The sequence below is a fragment of the Emydura macquarii genome, unplaced genomic scaffold, assembly GCF_026122565.2.
Source record: "Emydura macquarii macquarii isolate MOO-44397 ecotype Brisbane River unplaced genomic scaffold, CSIRO-AGI_Emac_v2 contig_3692, whole genome shotgun sequence".
NCBI lineage: Eukaryota > Metazoa > Chordata > Testudines > Chelidae > Emydura > Emydura macquarii.
The window spans coordinates 220,579-239,326 of NW_027133829.1; the positions used below are offsets into that span (position 1 = coordinate 220,579).

The 18,748-nt window shown below is 38.2% G+C and overlaps 1 protein-coding gene across 2 annotated transcripts in view; it reads left to right on the forward strand.

The window, feature by feature from the left end:
* Positions 1-18,748, forward strand: part of GFRA1 (GDNF family receptor alpha 1) — a 184,488-nt gene that overhangs the window by 103,857 nt on the left and 61,883 nt on the right. For both annotated transcript variants that reach the window (XM_067537183.1, XM_067537184.1), the window contains exon 4: positions 15,048-15,387. In XM_067537183.1, coding sequence (XP_067393284.1) covers positions 15,048-15,387 — 340 coding nt within the window. The remainder of the gene's footprint in view (positions 1-15,047; positions 15,388-18,748) is intronic.

Consider the following 18,748-nt stretch of genomic DNA (forward strand, 5'->3'; position numbering starts at 1 on the left):
AAGAGAGAGAGAAGGTGAACAAATGCATACCTGATGTTCACGGTCTGTTTTTCCACAAGTTTTGCTCCATGTGCTGACTGGGTGAACTTTGAATAAACACCAAGCCTGTGAAGACAGAAACCATACCACCCCCAGCTGTGACCTCAGTAGATCACAATAGATCTCATCAGCTCTGCAGAGTTCTTATGAGCAGAGCATGGTCAATATTTTAACAGACTTCCAGAGAAAGCCTCTTTGTTTCAAGAAAATATTTTGGTGCTTTATCAGTTTTGCAATAATCTCCCTAAATCAGCATTGAACCCCAGGGTCCCAGCATGATGGGCTGTGCATTGTTGGAGGTATCACTCAGATGAGGCATACAAACTGAATCCAGGCAACCTGTGGTTATTAGTGCTTTTCACCTGAACAGGCATATAGGCTCACTGTCCTGAAAAAAATTCCAAATTGAATAATAGTATTATGGTAACTAAATTCTTCCTGTAGTTTAGATTGGAGAATTGTTCATTTTCCCTCCTAAAATCTCTTGAACAGTGTTGCTGATGCTGGGAAGCTGCAATTCTCCACTCCAAAAGTGGCTGCATTTCAGTGATGTGTGATATCGGATATATAAATGTAAATTATTGTCGTTTTACTTGTTGAATTTCACTCATCACCAATTAAGAGGATATTTATTTTAGTTTAGTACCTGTAAACTAAAGTAATTAGCTTCAGTTTATTCTTATATTAAAGTTGCCTGACAGGTCCCATTATTATTATTATTATTTTTTACTGTTTTCATGTATAAACTAGGGTGACTAGATGTCCTGATTTTATAGGGACAGTCTCAATATTTGGAGCTTTTTCTTATATACATGCCTATTACCTCCATCCCGTCCTGATTTTTCACACTTGTCTGATCACCCTTGTGTAAACCACCAACAGACCTTTACATTTGTATCTCAAAGACAAAGACCCTGGTCAAGAAAGTTTAATCTAAGGCCCAGTTCAGGGCAGCACATAAGCACATGCTTAAATTGATTTCAATGTGACTTCAGCGGACTTTGGATCAGGCCCTTTTGCCCCAGTTCAGCACCTGCTTAAGTCAATGAAAGTAAAAGCATTGTTTTCATTAGGCTTTAGATCAGGCCTTAAAATAGACACATTCAGCTGAGACATGGGGATGGGATACAACGCCAAGCCACTTACTGAGCAGTGCAGTTAGCACTTCAGTTTCCTATTTTTTTTTTATTTCTATCCCCTTTTTTGTTAACACATCTCTGAGGAAAGGATGATGTTTTATCTATCTAGAAGAAGTTTGTTTTAGAGAGGGACTTTGGGAAAGGGTAAAGGCATACCAGGGCAGGGCAGGGAGGGCCATCTCTAGGTGTCCTGTGCTGCCTGGAAGAGGGCCCAGAGTTGAGAGTTGGAGAAGGCTACAAAGGGAGCAGGTGGTTATGCCTCTTTTGTGAGCAAAGAGAGGAGTGAAGGAATGCTAGAGCAAAGAGGTAGGCAAGCATATGGTTTAATTGATTTGAAACTAGTTTAGCGACTACAGATTAATAAAAAACAAACAAACAAAATATATATATGCATCATATATACCTCCCTCCCCTTCAAGTATGTTTTTATTCTATACTGTTCTCTCCTGTGTTCTAAATACACCTACATCAGTGCAGCTTTTCTGCTTGACCACTGGCTTCTAAAGTCACAATATGAAGTGAGCGTCACAGTAACGAAAGCTTACTCTGGCTCACTGAAGCTGATCAGTGACAAATCTAAGAATAGACAAAATATCACTGACTTCAGTGGGGCAACTTACATTACATTACACTGTATTTATTTAAATTCAGCAGAATTGCATTGGACAAATTAGCAGAGAAAGGAACAACAGCTGGTGGTGGTGGATTAATGGAATGCAAATCTGATTGTTCCGTAGATAGGACAGATAACTGCCACGATTAGTTTTGGTTAGCAATAGGAAAAGGGGGATAATGCAGTATCTGTAGTTACTACGGTACTTGTTGCCATTGCTGTTCTATGACTATTGCTCTCACTGCTGCCATGATTGCAATCTGAGCCCCACATCTACCGCTGCTGTTGTGATTACAGCATCTGCTCCTGTCTCTCTCTGCTAGTGTTAGACTAAAATCCCAGTTCTATCTTCTTCCCTTTACTGATATTTCTTTTGTCATGACTGCCACTGCATCCTCCTCTACCTGACAAACCGAAGAAGAATTTTTGGGAAGGAAGGGGTTTCCTTCAGGTAGTGATGGAAAGGGTATTTTTCTTCCTCCATGTTTAATATTTTTTTATGTTTCTCTTTTTTCGTCCATTTGGCTGTTATTGTCAGGTTTGATTCTCACTCGCTTCCCCAAACCTCCCTCCTCTGATTTTTCCTTCCAAAATGAATAATAGCACAAAGTACATACGATAGCATTCCTTCTAAAGATTTTTCCTTCTCTGAGTATTTCCCCTAGTTAGAGCCATCAGCAGTGAGCCGATGGCGTAGGTGAACCAATGCAAACCCCTAATGTAGACCAGAAAAGCTACTATTTGTACTGTTTGTACTGGTGCAGTTTACCTCCAATTTCAAGCTCGGGTAAGCTTCCCTGGTCCAAATCAAGGCTTATTGGGTTTTGTCTGTCTACACTAGGATAACGTAAGTGCAACTACGCCAGTGGCTGGCCATCAATGGGTGTAATCCCCTGCCTAATTCTGAACTAGAGAAGAAATGATAATGATCAAACAGAAATGCCAGTTTTGCCATTTATAGTATTTTTCTTTTGAGTTTCCTCCATGCTCTGACCCAAGCCCTCTTCCTTCATCCTTTACTTTCTTCCACTCTGTCTAAATGAGGAGTCTAAATGCTGCTGATCTCTTGGGGCTTTATTCAGACTAAAGATTCCTGCTCAGCTGAAGAGCCCAGGGAAGTTCCATGGTTTTGCCTGACTCCAGAACAACACCGGCTGCTTCCTGTTCCTCTCTCTTGGCAGCAACTGCATAATGGCCCTTCCCTTCTCTAGGTGAAGATTGTGGGCCAGGTCATGGCCCTGGCTCCATCCCTTTTGTGCCAGTTTGGTGGTGTAAGGGGAACAGAGAGCTGACCTAAGAGGTCAGTCTGGAATAATATCTGGTCTCTTCTCCAGCTGTTAAGGCATTTCAAAGCAAATGTGGAATATGACTGAGGGCTTGGCTGGAGATGGCTATGCTCTGGTCCACCCGGCTGGGTGAGCAGGTGCCCAAAAGGCTTATTTTAGCTGGCATAGTTTAGAGCAGCCCTTAGCTGGATGCCAGTTCAACACTCCCCTCATCACCACAGAAGTGAAGACCCAGATTTAGAAGAGTGGAGAGGAGACTTCGAACCATCTCTCCACCCCCATCCCAGGTCTTGCCTCGAATACAACTCAATCTGATGCTATGAGTCCACCTACCTCATAACCCTCGGGAACTGCTGAGTATGCTCAGTGCCACACTTGAAGTGCTAAGAGAGGATTGAGTGGTTAATCCACAATTGGCTGGCAGGCATCTGAGGAGAAATTGAATGTCCAGATCATATGACCCATATCGACTGTATCCCAGCCAACAGCTTTGTATGAATCCAGAGCTCTCTGAGAGCTGAGACAGACCCCTCTACCTGGAATGGTCCAACACTTACCTTGAATGGTCCTTTGGAATATGTGCTAACTACTTATGCTAAATAATCTCTTCCAAGATTGTATTGAGCTGTGATGCTCAGAGTACTTTCCCAGGCCTAAAGAAGATCTCTCTGTGGCTTGAAAACTTGTCTTTCTCACCAACAGAAAAATATTCATGGACTCATGGAAGATTCCAGGAAAAGATATTGCCTCAGCCCTCTTGTCTCTCTAATATCCTGGGACCGACACGGCTACAACTACATGGCATACATCTAGAACTCTATCAGTAAAAGGCCTCCTCTAATCACCTCTCATGCTCGTTTCCTCCTCACTCCAGCACAATCATCAGATGGGGTGGGAGGAAGAAATACCTTCCCAATCACTGTGGTAGGCTCCTGGACCTCTACTGCTCCCTTCTCTGTCCACAAACAGCACTTCTTCCCAGGTAGCAGGTTCAATTTCTACCCGCCACGCTTTATTATCAGGCACCCTTCCCCTGAATAGTCAGCTAGTGTGGAGTTGAGGTGTACTTGCCTTCTGATATTTAAAGCTTAAGATATTAAAAGAAATAGGACCCTAAAGTAAGGCTTGTAGGGAGGGATTTTCAAAAGCATCGAGCTGAGGATGTCCCATTGGGAACTTTTGAAAAATCCCACCCACTTTTAAGGAAGTTTTGAAGTAACTTGGGGACTTTTTTCCTTCCATTTTATGTTGTTTATTTCATTATTTTAAAATGTTTTTTATTAAGGCAAAGTTACAATCAAATACTAACATGGTACATCACTTACAATTTATTCAGGATCAGGTTAATAGTCAAAGAACCTAACTAAAGATTCTGGCTTGCTGGCTAGGGAGCCCTCCTCCCCTGAGAAAATTGGTGACCAAATTTCTAAATAGCTATCCTCTTTTTGGCTCTTCTCTTGTTTACATACTTGGTGTGAAAGCTTTTCCATTACAAGGACAATCCATATTTGACAATAGCACAATTCCATAGGAGGAAAATTCACATTTTTCTGATAAAGTGCAATACAAAGTCTTACTCGTAACAATACAAAATAAAGTTATCATTCTGTTTAAGATGGAGATCCTTTACTGGAGCATTAAGTAAGCAGCTCAGGGGATCTCTAAGAAGCTGGCATTGTGACACAAGATGAATCACTTTAATAATTTCTTCTCAAAACCATATAGTTCCTGGACACAACCACTACATGTGCCAGTATGTATCTCTCTCTTTCCCTGAAACTCCTCCAACTAAGCACCTCTGTAGTAGCAAAAGTATGATGGATCTTAACTGGAGCCAAGTGCCACTTAAGGAACTTCTGAAAACACCACCCCTGACTCCTTCCAGAGGCACCTACATAAAAAACCTGATTTTCAAAAGAGCTGAGCAGCCAGCAGCATCAACTGAAACCAGTGGGAACTGGTGCTCAGCATTTTTGAAAATCAGGCCACCTACTTTGGTGACCAGATATGGACTTAGGAACCTGTGGATGGGGTCCTGTTTTTAAAAGTTGTAGCTTGTGTATAAACTGGGGACCTTCTAGACCCTACCTGTTGCTGTAGGTGGAATTCATCCTTTGAACTTCAGCTTCTCCCTCCATTTTGATAACGGCTTCCACTATGTAAAAAACAGTTTTGCTGATTGAATATAGTTTTTTTTTCCTTTTGTGTGAAAATTAGAATACACAGTTTCTATTTATTCATATTTGACCAACATTTTTAGCATTCACTTTCCAGGCAAAACTATCTTTGGAATGTCATTGTAGCATTAAAAATGTTTGTTTGGAAATTTCAAAATATTACAGCTCAGAGCTGGCCCTGTAGTTACATTTTATAGCAAATATGGTGGTCTGAAACTGAATTAAATAAAAAAAGTCAAAGAACAGTAGGATAGTATCTGGCATAGTCACATAAGACATAATTAGATTATTAGAATGGTCTGTCTTAAGATGCCTATTACTAAATTGAAATCCAATTATAGTTTTATGGCATTACTGAAAAATGTTGGATATTTTGTTTGTCTTTGTGAAAGATCATTTCCTTTTAGTATCTGCTCCACTCATATCAGACTTATTTTTTCCAAACAAATTTGTCCTTAGTTATCTTGGAATCAGCCTTATGTTAGATAAAACGTATTTTAATTATTTTTCTTATCCACTATTAAATGTTTCTTAGCATTTGAAAGATGGCATGAGAAAATAATCCTTTGTTATAAACATTTTTATATATAATATAGAAATGCTATCTTAATAAAATAAGAACATACCCTGTTTTACTGGTGTAAATCTGGAGAAACTCAGTTGACCTCAGTGGAGTATTATGGATTTATGCTACTGTAAGTGAGAGAAGAATTTGATTCCTGATGTTCATATACAGTGAACATTAAACTAGTGTGTGTAGATAAAAATATTTTGGGCCAAATTCTGCTTTCAGTTGAAGTCCATGGAATAATTCCAGATTTACAGTGAGAGCAGGTCTGGCCCCTACTTTTCAGTAATTGGCACCACTACAAAAGCGATGTTAGTGTGCAAAGAGAAGGGCTTAGGAATTTCCTGCACTCCTGCCGTGAGGATTCAAATGCTAAGTTTAAATAATGTATGAACCTAAGATTTTTATAATTGATCATTGTATGATTTATACAGAGTAATTATAATTAGGTTGAGAGAGAATTTTCAAAAGCCAGTTTCCTGGTAGCCAGAGCCATTAAATAACAGTAAGCTGCCAAAACAAAAATTAGGTGGGAACATAGCCACAAAGTTCAGAGTGTCTATCCTATATCTGATTTATAACAATCCTCATTATATCAACATTTACATATCTTCTTATTTGTAGCAGTAAGGACTGTTTGACTACATCTAAAGATTATTTTTCATTTGATTGTTTTAAAACTAATCAAGCATAACTGAAAAACTGCAAAGATTTAATGTATAACAAAAGTAAAAGGTGCAGAAGGTTGAAAAGGTTAATTAAAAATGTAATGATTGCATTTTCTGAGAGAGAACTATTAATCACTTTACATTGGTGGTCATGTGACTTGGAAATCATTGACTACGGATGTAAATTTTCAGTGGTGTAGCATGGTATTTAATTTTTTAAATGCACACTGTAATAGAAAAGGATACTTATGGTTCATATTTGATTTTGGAACCATTTTTTATTAGGGTTCATTTTTTAAAATATTAGCAAGAATTTAGCTCCATATATAGCAGAGCCTATTCAAGCATTATGGCAACAAAATTCTCACTGAAGTGAATAGGAGCTTAGATTGAGAAAGGATTACAGGATTTGGCCCTTTGCTATTTCTAGTCTTCAAATTTTGCCCCAGAGGAGGTTTGCTTACAGTTTAATGCTTAATGGGGGTGTAGGTGTGGGGGGGGGAAAAGGGCAGTAGGAATTAATCATTATGTAACGTAATCTCTCTGAAACAGTGTATATGATCAACAAAGTGAATTCTCAAGTGTCAACAACCACATTTAAATGTAATTTTTACCATGTCACTGGAAAAAGCAAAAAGAAGCTCGAAGGATCAATTACAAGGGTCACAACCTTGTATTATCTGATTTGTTATAATATTCATGCATTCTTTATTGGAATGGAGCATAAATTTTAAAAAGAGTGAGATTAAAAAGGATTGCAATACTAGAGCAAAGAGCTAGAAGCTTTTTCCTGTTTTATTTTGCTGCGGCAGCACTTTAGAGTGAGCCCATTATAAGAGGGAGAACAGTAGTTATGTTAACATGGTAATTAATCAAGTCTGAGGAAAAGAGGAAACAAGTTGTGAATTCAATTCTGCAGTAATAAAAAGAAATGCTGAAAGTTACCCTGTAAATTGGCAACGCTTTGGTAAACAGTCTCTCACTGTGTCTTGTGAACTTTGTGTGCAGTAAATCATTTCTCATGCAGACGATGTACACTGTAATATTTTTACATTTTATTCTGTGTAGTACCATGTACAATTTCAGTCTCCGTTCTGTCTGCTTAGTACCTGACTAACTCAAATAATATATTGAATGGAATACCTGGGCAGCATATGCAGTAACATAGGGTCACTTTGAATAGTTAATTTATTAATTAGAATTAATTAGAGGAGCTCAGCTGAAGCCTTGATCAGAGCATTCCACATCACAAAACCGGCCTCTGATTCAGTACATTGCATGAATTGTACATGGAATGACCGGAGATCACTTCTCCAGAGGGATTTATTTTGTATAAGGTCCTTCTAATGCATAGTTCCTTCCTGATGCTAGTGTTGTACTACATTACATTGGGGGGACGACGACTTCATATCCTAAATCCCTCAACGTTAGGGCAGAAATCATTGGCACAATATGTGAGAAACCGTGACTGGGTCAGTTAGCAGCTTCTGCAAGTTTCTTTGTTTAGCATCTTCTAACTTTTGGCAGGTCTACACTACAGAATTACTTCAGTATAGCTATGTTGCTCAGGAATGTGAAAAATCCACACGCCTGAGCAATGTAGTTTTACCGACCTAAGCGTTGGTGTAGACATCGTTATGTTGGCTGGAGAACGTCTCCCATAGACATATCTACCACCTCTTGCGGAGGTGGATTCACTTCCTGTCAGTGTAGAGCATCTTCATTAAAGCGCTACAGCTGCGCCGATGAAGTGTTTTAAGTGGAGACCTGCCCTTTATCACTGCATCTGTCCCTCTCAGTATAAGATATCTTGGACGAAAGAGGTAGTTAGACTATTGTAAATCCAGACTAATTTCTAGTGGATGTAAAGGATTTAACCAAGATTTACTCTGGTGTGACTGAAGTCAAAATGTGGTGCAAACCTGTATTATCAGTAGTGCAATAAAAAGTGCATTTCCAAACAAGTCTTCATTATGTTCATAGCAGGAAATAAAAGGTGATCATACTCTAGTGCAAATCTGAAGAAAGGCTTCATGGGCTTGATCCTGTATCATTCAGGACAGTAGGAATTTTTGCATTGACTAGATTAGGAACAGAATCAAGACCTCAAAAAGCACAGGTAACTTTTAAGCATTAGCTGTGTTGGGATTCCCTCCCAGACCTTTTCCATTTGGCTTATCCAGAACCCCTCATCCAGTTCTCTTTAATCGAGGAAATCAGTTCAACTTTGGACTTGTCACTGAGATTCTTTATTGGCATCCAGTCAAGCTTCTCTTGAGTTGATCAGGTTCAAATGTAGGGGATGGGTACAGGATATACATCCAAAATACAAAATCATAATCAGCTTATGTACACATTCTGAAACAAACTGCTGCATGTCATGCACTCTGTGACTGGTTCATTAGTTTCTGTAGCAAGCCCCACCTAGATCATGAGCTGTTCGTGTACTGCACTACATCCTAGTCATAGCTGCAAGCTACCACACCTTGCTTACCATTCTACTGCCTCTTTTTTCTATTAGCTACATCTTTTACCTATTTACAGGGCGATTGTAAATTCATGCTTTGTTCATGATTCTGGGCAAGGACATGAAACAGACTTACAAACTATACTTGTTCTCAGTGTGCAGTGGTAAATCTCAAACTCCTTGTTCCCTCTACTTCCTTACTCTCCAGATTGCAGGGTGAAACAAAGAGGGCATTATATAATGCATGGGCATGTCCAGTCATGCCAAAGCTTACAATTTTATCATGAATCTGGCAACGTTTGGTGCTTTTCTGAAAGCCCAGCTCTTAGAGATAAGTGATTGTGTGAAAATCTCAGCTTTAATTTTTAATATAAAAGGTCAATTTCTAGCTGTTAAGGTTGCAGAAAAAGTGTGAAAATGTGACCCGCGTGTGTATCAAAAAGCTGAGAAACGACAAGACAAATAAAGAGAATCCCAAACTTATAAAATCCCATGATTTTTTTAAAGCCAGTCTCATGATTTTTGGAGACTTGACCCATTATTTCTGTACATTTGGGATTGGTAATACTTTGTCCGAGGAAATGGTGGTTTATTTGCAACCCTTGCATGCCATTGACAAATGTCCCTTCACCCTCCCTTGTTTGTCCTTATTCCTGCTACAAAAGATAAGAAAATGTATGTCCTCCCCCTTCAACCCCCAGCAGTATCTTAGTTAATGCCTTTCTTTATCCTGCTTAAACAATTTCCACCTTTTGGCTTTTACATGCAGCACTGTGCCCCTGTTCTATGCAGGAACAAGCCCAGAGTGGTCACCGACAACATTTCACAATGTTGTCTTCCACCTAATTAACATTTAGTGCAGTCTTTGCAGCATTCCCTGTGCTAAGTACACTGAATAGCTTACTCATGATAATTACTTGTAAAGATCAATTGTAATTGTAATGGCAACCACTGTAAATTCTTGTTTATGTACTTTAAGAAAATTAAAATCTAAGTGTCCTCATTGTTTGTTCTAAAGTTAATTTTTTAGCTTAGGTTATCTGTTCTTTGCAAAACACATATCTAATAGAGGCAGGGAAATGATCCCAAGTGTTCTTCACTTTGGTGGCAAACTTTTAATATCTAGGATCCCCGGAGTGCCTCTTTCAGAGAATCACTGGGTTAACGGACGTTCTAGAGTCAACACCTTCCTGGACAACCACAAAGCTTTACTATGTGCAGTCAATGACCTGAGACAGACAACTAGATGCAAAAGGGATGGGAGACTGAGAATATGGGAAAGGGGAAGAAAAATATTGATTTTTCTGGCCCAGATCTGTAATACCTGTCCTGCAAAATAATACTGCAAATTAACTCTGTAATTATTCGACTTCTAAACCTAAAATGTATTACATAGTTAATATCTAATAAGAGTCAGATTACTGCTTGTCTTCATAATTTGCATTTCAAAAAGCAAAGACTAGCTGAAATTGTGGCCTTAAATCTTACTATCATGCAAGTAATCTGCAAGTAACAACTGTGTGTCAATTGTTTGTACTTACCAAATGAGTTCAAAATAGTTACATGATTATAATGTAATACATTAAAATACATGATTTAAAGGCTCAGGAAAATCTAGCATTCATGAGAATATTTGATTTATATGTTCATATTCAATACAAACACCCCTGATTCTGATCTAATACCACTTTTACTCTAGTGTAAGTCTTTGTTTAAAGAAAAATTGACTATAATATTATGATAAATATAGTGTAGCTGGGTTCACAAGTAGCAAAATAGTGTAAGTTACATGTTGGACATAAAATGTATAATGTGTATGAGTGAATGTATATGTCACTGTAGTTTTCTGAACAATTTATATCCAATGTTACTTTCACTCAGCATAACTTTCAGCACCGTTTATATTATCACTGAATTTGGCATATGTACTTTAAGAAAATCATTAAAAATTTTACTTCTGAATTTTTTCCCTAAAGTGTTAATCTTTAAAGCACTTTTTAATTCCATAGCAGTATTTACCATATTTTGGACCCTTAATAAAAGCATATACATGATTGTAAACAAAGATGTAAACATATTGCTATGTCATATCTTGCTTATTTTTAAATAATTCTTTAGGCTGTAGTAAATTATATATGTTTGTGTTGGCATGCATCATTTCAGAATTCATCCGCACATTTATAGCAACTGCTTATCCTAGGACATCCTAGTTTAAACAGTTCAGTATAACATTTGCCTTCCAAACACAAATAAGCTCTGTAATCACGTTGCAATTAGTATGTACTATGCATATATTGCAAATTATATGCCCTACAGATTACATAATTATACTTGGATTTACAATATAATTCTATATGCTGTATCACAGAGAAAAAACTTTGGATTTAAAGTAAAAGTTATAATTATATGCCAATATAGCACAATATTTTAACATTATAATGTTAAGATTATCCAAAACATACACATTTGAAAGTGATGAAAACCGTTGTTATAGTTAGACATGCAACCTGAACTTTGTGGTACTGCCTACTGTTTCCTCCGTGGTGCTTTTGGCATATTTTGGTTTCCACTTTCATTACCGTATCTACTTCCTACAAACCATGCTTAAACGTAATTTTTGTATGAACAACATACCCTCTTACCCAACTGCTTGTATTGTTTACCATCAAACCTATTACCCTTCATCTGGGATACCACAGATTATGCTTTCCTTGTATGGTCCAACTTCCAACCAAATTCTGTACGCGCTGAATATGTGTACATTATGCTTGGATGTCCAGGAACTCTCTTGCTTAAACTCTGTACTGGATCATTTTTTTAAACATTATCTTTAATAAAAGTTTTTAAATCTGTTCTATTCCAAGGACTATAGGAATACTTAAAATTATATCCTTTTAATGAAAATATTATATATTCTTCAGACCTGTCACAACTTGCTTCATCTGCATATGGAATTAGCTTTACAAAAAACTATGAGCTCTTGCTATTTATATACTTTTATGGCTCCATCCCCATGGTATCATACAAACACTCATTTACTCTCACATCGCTATTAGATAGGGAGCTATAGTTACTCCATTTTACAGATGGAGAAGTGAAACACAAAAAGACTAGGTGACTTGCCCAAGGTTGCACTGTAAATCTGTCAGAAAGTTGGGAATCAAACTCATATCTCCTAAGACCCAGTCTAGTGTCTTAAACAGAAAACATTCCTTCCTCTCTAAATATATGTGGTCTAGTACAATATGATTTAAGTGATAGGGCCTGATTCTAATATCAGTTGCACTAGATTTACAAAGAGTAAAGAGTTTCCAAAGAGTGTAGATCAGAATCAGGCTAATGATGCTGAAGGCCAATTTCCAATTGAGTGGTATAAATCCAAAATAACTCCAATGAAATCACAGCAGTTATTCTCAATTTACACTACTGTAAGGGAGATCTGAAATTGGTCTCCGTGTTTGATATCATGAGCGTGTTATGTTTGGACTATATTATCTCTCATCTAGATCTAGTGTTTAAACGTCAGACATTGAATGTAAAACCTGAACCTTCCCTCTGGTTTGTAGTGGAATGTTGTATCCATATAGGTTCTGTATTTTATGAGGCTAAGACCCAAACAATGGTGGTCTATTTACTACACAGGAAAGTAGAATGAAGAAAGGCTTGGAATGTGGCATGTAAAATTATTCTCCTGTGACTAGAACATACGGCTGGACTGAAAATAGATCTAGTGTTTGCCCCTTTTGTGTTGGATCAGCTTTCAGAGATGTAGGTCTGGGAGATGGTAGTGATAGTATGTTGTACATTTGTATTGTACTGCCACAGAATGGCTGGGCCTATAAAGGTTGATGAGTCTCAGCCCCACTTGTGCTACAGCCAACTCTCCTCCCTGGGTGGGGGAAAAATGAAGAGGGTCATGTGACCCAATCAGGCATTTGGCATAGAAAAAGGAGAGGCCTGGGCACTGAGAGAGAAGAGATTTAAGCAGGAGCCTGAAGAAGGCTGCTGTGGACTTCAGGGAGCAGGAAGGCTCCTTTTCCAAAGTGGAATAAATGAAAATTCATAAATACCAAAAACCCTGATGAATCAGTGGGAACTGAGAGGGGCTTGATGAATAACCGGAGAGGAGAGATACAGGAACTTTGAATATTTTATTTTGGAACTATTTATGGTAATAAACCAGTCCAAGTAAGCTTGTTATTGCCTACAAGCAAGCCTTTGTGAAATTACAGAGGAGCCCTGAAACTGAGGCAGGGATGCTGCAGGGCATCCCATGCTCTGGAGGCAGCGACTCTGTTACAATTTAAGAGCTTGCCACATTGTGTTGCTGTTCATGCTTGCAAGTGAAGTTATGTATAATGGGGAGTTATGACTGTTTACTGGATGTATAGTGTCTGGGGGGTCCAGATTATTCATGGCAGTTCAAATTACTTGTCTACCCTTAACTCCAATTTTCTTCACTTTCAAATGTTTGGGTTTTTGAAAACTTTAATATTCAGAAAAATTCTACTAAATTTGCATCATGTATAATTACTTACAACCTTCACTCTTACCTTAATGAAGTTTTTAGTCTGTGCATGTCCATAGCTTTGTGTACAGTCTATTTTATTATATATATTTTAAAACATTCTTTTGAGTTGGCCTGTCATTTGACAGTTATTATAACCTCTATAGACTTGTAACATTCAGGCTCCGTGTGTGATCCTTTTAAGATTGTCTTGCTAGCACTGTAGAGGTGAGCATGGCGCTTACAAGGTGCATAGGATGGGTTTACAGAGCTCATTAGCATTGGACTGCACATGCTAATCTTTCAAGTTCTGTGGACTATGTACTTTGTAAACTCTGTAGCAGTAAGCATGTGGTCTGTAAATTCTGCAGAATGGGCATATAACTTTTTAAGGGTTGGGCAGTATGGTTGTTGATGTGGTTGTTGAATGGTATTTATAATGTTTGTTTATGCAGAAATGACCAAATAATAATTTGTCCATGGCATAACCTGGTTAATTTAAGTATCCACCCTTTCCCAATTCATAGGGCTCCGGGCGTAATCTTCTGCAGGTTTTCAGGACTTTTTTTTTACCAGTGTAGGAGCCTTATACAGTAATATCCTTATTCTCTAGTTATTAACAATTATCAAAACAATATACACACTAAGCATACAATGCTCACCACTCCAAGTAAAGCAGACAAACTTCTCCTGTTGGCCATTCAGGATTAGATCATGTGGAGACTCCAGCTGTACAATAAGTTTGGCAGAGCGTCGAGATCTGGCAGCTCTGATCTTGGGCTGTGTCCTGGAGTTAGGTTCCAAAGAACTTCCTTTCGGACCTCAGTTTATATAGTTAAAACTTGGGTCCTGCTTAGCTATACCTTAGCCAATCATTTTAAATGAAAGTACTACAAAACACCAATCCTAGCCCATTATGAACAGTTCTTTAACCAATCATATCCCATTACCTTAGTTGATTTAAATATTGCTCACTTAGTTATGCAACAGACAGAAATAATCAAAGAACCAGAGAGAAATCATTCCTATAAACAATAGAGAAGTGGGTACCATAAAGACAAAACAAGTAAGTGTAGATTTTACAACCACAACTGTTGATAAGTTATTACTTGCCAGACAGAATGCTATCAAACAAAGTTTTTTCTTTAAATATCTTAAGATCTGTTTCTTTACCTGGTGGTAGGTATTATTAGGACAGTAGCACCTTCTTAACAGCCCGACATTACATGTTTCTCAGCTTAATGGCTGCTGTCTCTCCTAATATGACTGCTATTACTTAGCCAAAAAAACAAGGCCTCGGACCTTACACAATATGCTTACTAGATTTGTTTTACAAGGAAGATAAAGTGCAATGTTACCTATTTTAGTCGGCCTTCATTTTCCAACATTATCATTTTAACATATGCTCATGCACTTTCTCTCTCATTTAATTATTAGTCAAAGAAACATAAAGGATGGACACATTTGCTGGAGCCTAAGGTTCCTTAGCTGAGAAATATATGCTTAAGATCTTACTAAAAGTGAAATAGATACAAACTTTGAAACACAATATAAACTTGATATATTTCTTATTATTTTTACAGTGGAACCAGCACTTTCAAAGGGGAACAATTGTTTGGATGCAGCAAAAGCCTGTAACCTAAATGATACCTGCAAGAGGTTCAGATCTGCTTATATAACCCCCTGCACCAGCAGCACATCTAATGAAATCTGCAACAAGCGGAAGTGTCATAAAGCCCTCCGGCTATTTTTTGACAAAGTCCCCCCAAAGCACAGCTATGGGATGCTCTTCTGCTCCTGTCGAGACATAGCCTGTACAGAAAGGAGACGGCAGACTATTGTTCCTGTGTGTTCATATGAGGACAAGGAGAAACCAAACTGCTTGAATTTACAGGATTCCTGCAAAAAGAATTACATCTGCAGGTAAGATAGCACATGGCAGGGAAGTGATTAATGAGGTAGCAGGGAGAACCTTTGGAACTGCTGAAATTGCCAAGACTCAGAATTTCCACCAGGGAATAGGACAGTCAAGGGAGGAAAAAACTTGACATCTTCAACTGAACAACAAAAGCCTGCATCTGGTTACAGTGTATGTTTTCTCGGAAGCTGTTTGTAACTGCTTACTACATTATGGAATGATCTTTAACGCCCATCCAGAAAAGATTTAAAAAAAAAAAAGAAATCTGTTTCCTACAAAATGTTGTTGGAAACTTTTCCTTTACAAATCCTCATGAAATGATGACTTTGAATATTTTTCCTCCATAATTGACACATTGCAAGAGCTGTTGGGAAATGTGAATAAGATGTGAATACCCTAACATTGCTTGTGAATAGTAATGTAACTGTTAGTGGATACAAGCCAGAGCGTGGACCTTATACATAAGGCTGCTCTCACAGGGTTTTTCTGCACAGTGCGGGAATCCTCCCCCTCAGGGTTTGGATCAGTTCCTGCTGCAGTCTCAGAACTGCAGTAGGCCTGGGATTGTTTTGTTCTCCCTTGTTGTCCCTCCACAGATATTTACATTTGACTGACGTATCTGAAGTTGTTGATTCACTGGTCCAGCTCCCAACCCTCTTCCATTGTACTAGTGCCATATTTATAAAGTTAGACGTTATTCTCATTAATTGGCAATGGGTAGATCCAATGTGTATTACCCAAATGTTGTGAATTAGCAAGTAAGGGAAAAACCATAATTTTAAGAAGTCAAGGATACTACGTTACATTATTTGAGTGTGTTTCATACTCATCTTAACTGCCCTGGAGTATATTTTAAAAAAATAATTAAGACTTAGTATGACTATGAGGCCTCACTTTACCCTGTGTAGTAGGATTATATTACACCCATTATACTGATGGGTAAAATGAGGAACAGTTAAGTGACTTACCCCAGGTTACATAATAAATCATCAGCGGAGCCAGGAATAGAATCCAGGAGTCCTGACTTTCATTCCTAGAACCACTGGCCTCCCCTCCTTTACTTCAATCCCAAGCCCCTTCCTCCTTGTGTATGGATTCTCTATAGTTCCACCCAGCCTGCCATACCTCCCTGAGCAGCAGAGCAATGGTATTTCCACAATATTTTCAGCAAAGATTCCACTGCATTTCAGTGCCAGTGGGATTGTGGGGTGGATATGTCCTATAAAGATTTCCCTAATACTTAGGCAGCAGCAGGTAATATTTAGTTTAAGTGCTGCCATTGCTTCTTGTTCTGTGTTTCTGGTCAAATGTCGTCTCAGCAACTAAGTTGTTTAATGGTATTTTATTTAATCAGATTTCATTAATCTTGCCCTGATTTTATGCCTTTTATATTACATCACTGCACAATCCAGCTTGGTAAAATTGCAATTACGATTGCCCAAAGCTACAAACAGCACTAGGATGAAAATTGATTTCTTTGCAGGTTTCCAATTGCCTTCCTTTTCATATAAACTTAAGTTAAAAAAGTTTGGGCTCTCGCCAGGCTCAGTGACCCGTGGGTGAGGGGATGCAGAGGTATAGCACTAGGGTGGAGCACACTGGTGGATACATGCCTCTCCTGGTATTGTGGGAGCACCTCGAAGTGCAGCACTTGTATCTCCTTTCTGGAGGTACAACATGTCTCCTCCCTTCCCAGTTGCAGATGACCCAACCTGTGAAGACAGTCATGTTTGACTCCACCCTCCCAGGGGTTGTGTAGCCTACCGCTGACACCATTCCCCGACCATGTACTCATGGAGAGCAAGAACCAGTGTTATGGCTGCTGCATATGTAATTTGTGGAGCTCTCTTTTGTCCCTCCTCCCCTTGTCCATCTGTACAGCCCATAACTGTCCCCTCGTCTACTGACATGGCCATTAGCAGGCTTTTTTAAATACAATCACTGAGTTTGGATTTTTTTTTCCTCACCAAAGAGACTGGGAAGAAAGACAACAGCTCCCCACAGCTACAATGTTGAGATCCAGAAATACCCAATCCATTTAGCGGTGCCAGAGCCTAAATTAAAATAATTTAAACCAGTGACCTATAGGCACTTGTTTCTGACTCTAAGGTTTTTGTTTTATTTTATTTTGAAGCTAGAAGGAAAAAATAAATGAAGTAATAGTTGGAAACACATATTTTAAGTATGGTGAAATCCAGGCATTTGTGAAGTGTTGGTTATTTGCATGTATATCATACATATTTAAACACTTTCACAGTGTTATACAGGACACTAGGGCCATCCTTTTCTCAAGGGCCTAGTAAAATGCTCTCACGCTGTTTACATACACACCAGTTGTGAATACAAAAGTTTGGGCCTGCAAACAGTGATGCACAAAGTATCTATTTAATAATCACAAATATCTATTTACACGTTTAGTTTTGGACACCTTTGAAAATTTCACCCTAGCTATGCAGAACACTGACTCTGTCATAAAAACAGAGTAAGCACAGGAAAACAGCTAAGCCAAACTACGGATCCTGTCAACCCATTACTGAGATGATAGGTTAATTAACTTAATTTTCTTCTTCATCATTCAGAAATGCACATCATCAGTTAGACAAAATAAACTTTTGAACCATGGAAAGAGGGACCAGAAATGTCAGTAAATGCAAATAAGTTCTGGTTCTCCTAGTTTTCAGTAAATGGCCATAATGTCTTAAAAAAATTAATCAGGATGTTGCTTAATCAGTTAGTTTTTGTAACCACCTACCCACCTGCTACCTCTCTTGCACTATCACTTATGTACAAATCTGAAACCCAGTCTTTTAGGCATGAATTAAAAATGCTAATGCTAAATGAGAGCATTGGCAGTTCCTTATTATTCATGTTGATAAATAAATCTGCTAAAGAGAGTCATCATGCTGTCTGAAGCTCTCTAAAACAGTATGTGGACCTGGCATAGTTAAAACATGAAAGGAGCCCCATTTTATGATCACTTGAACCACAAACTGAACTTTAGAAATTGAAACTAGTATGTCTTAAGATATTTTTTTACTTTAGATGAAGGAACCTGTGCCACATTTCTGCTGCTGTTACAATCTACGGTTTCTCAAGACATGATTTAAATAATGAAAGTGTGTCTATTACCTGGGCCTTTTGAATATATGTTTTGATCAGGTGCACCTTCCAAACCCTCCCTCTCCCCCAAACACATTAATAAGGCTCTAAGCAGAGTACAAGTGAATTGAACACATAATTTATTAAAAGAACAGAAAAGTAGCACAATGTTAATCCATTCATACTGCACAATAAAGATCTGAAGAAAATGGGGAATACAGTAGAACAAAATGAGTCAATTCTTGTTAAAATAAGAATGTAAGTTTT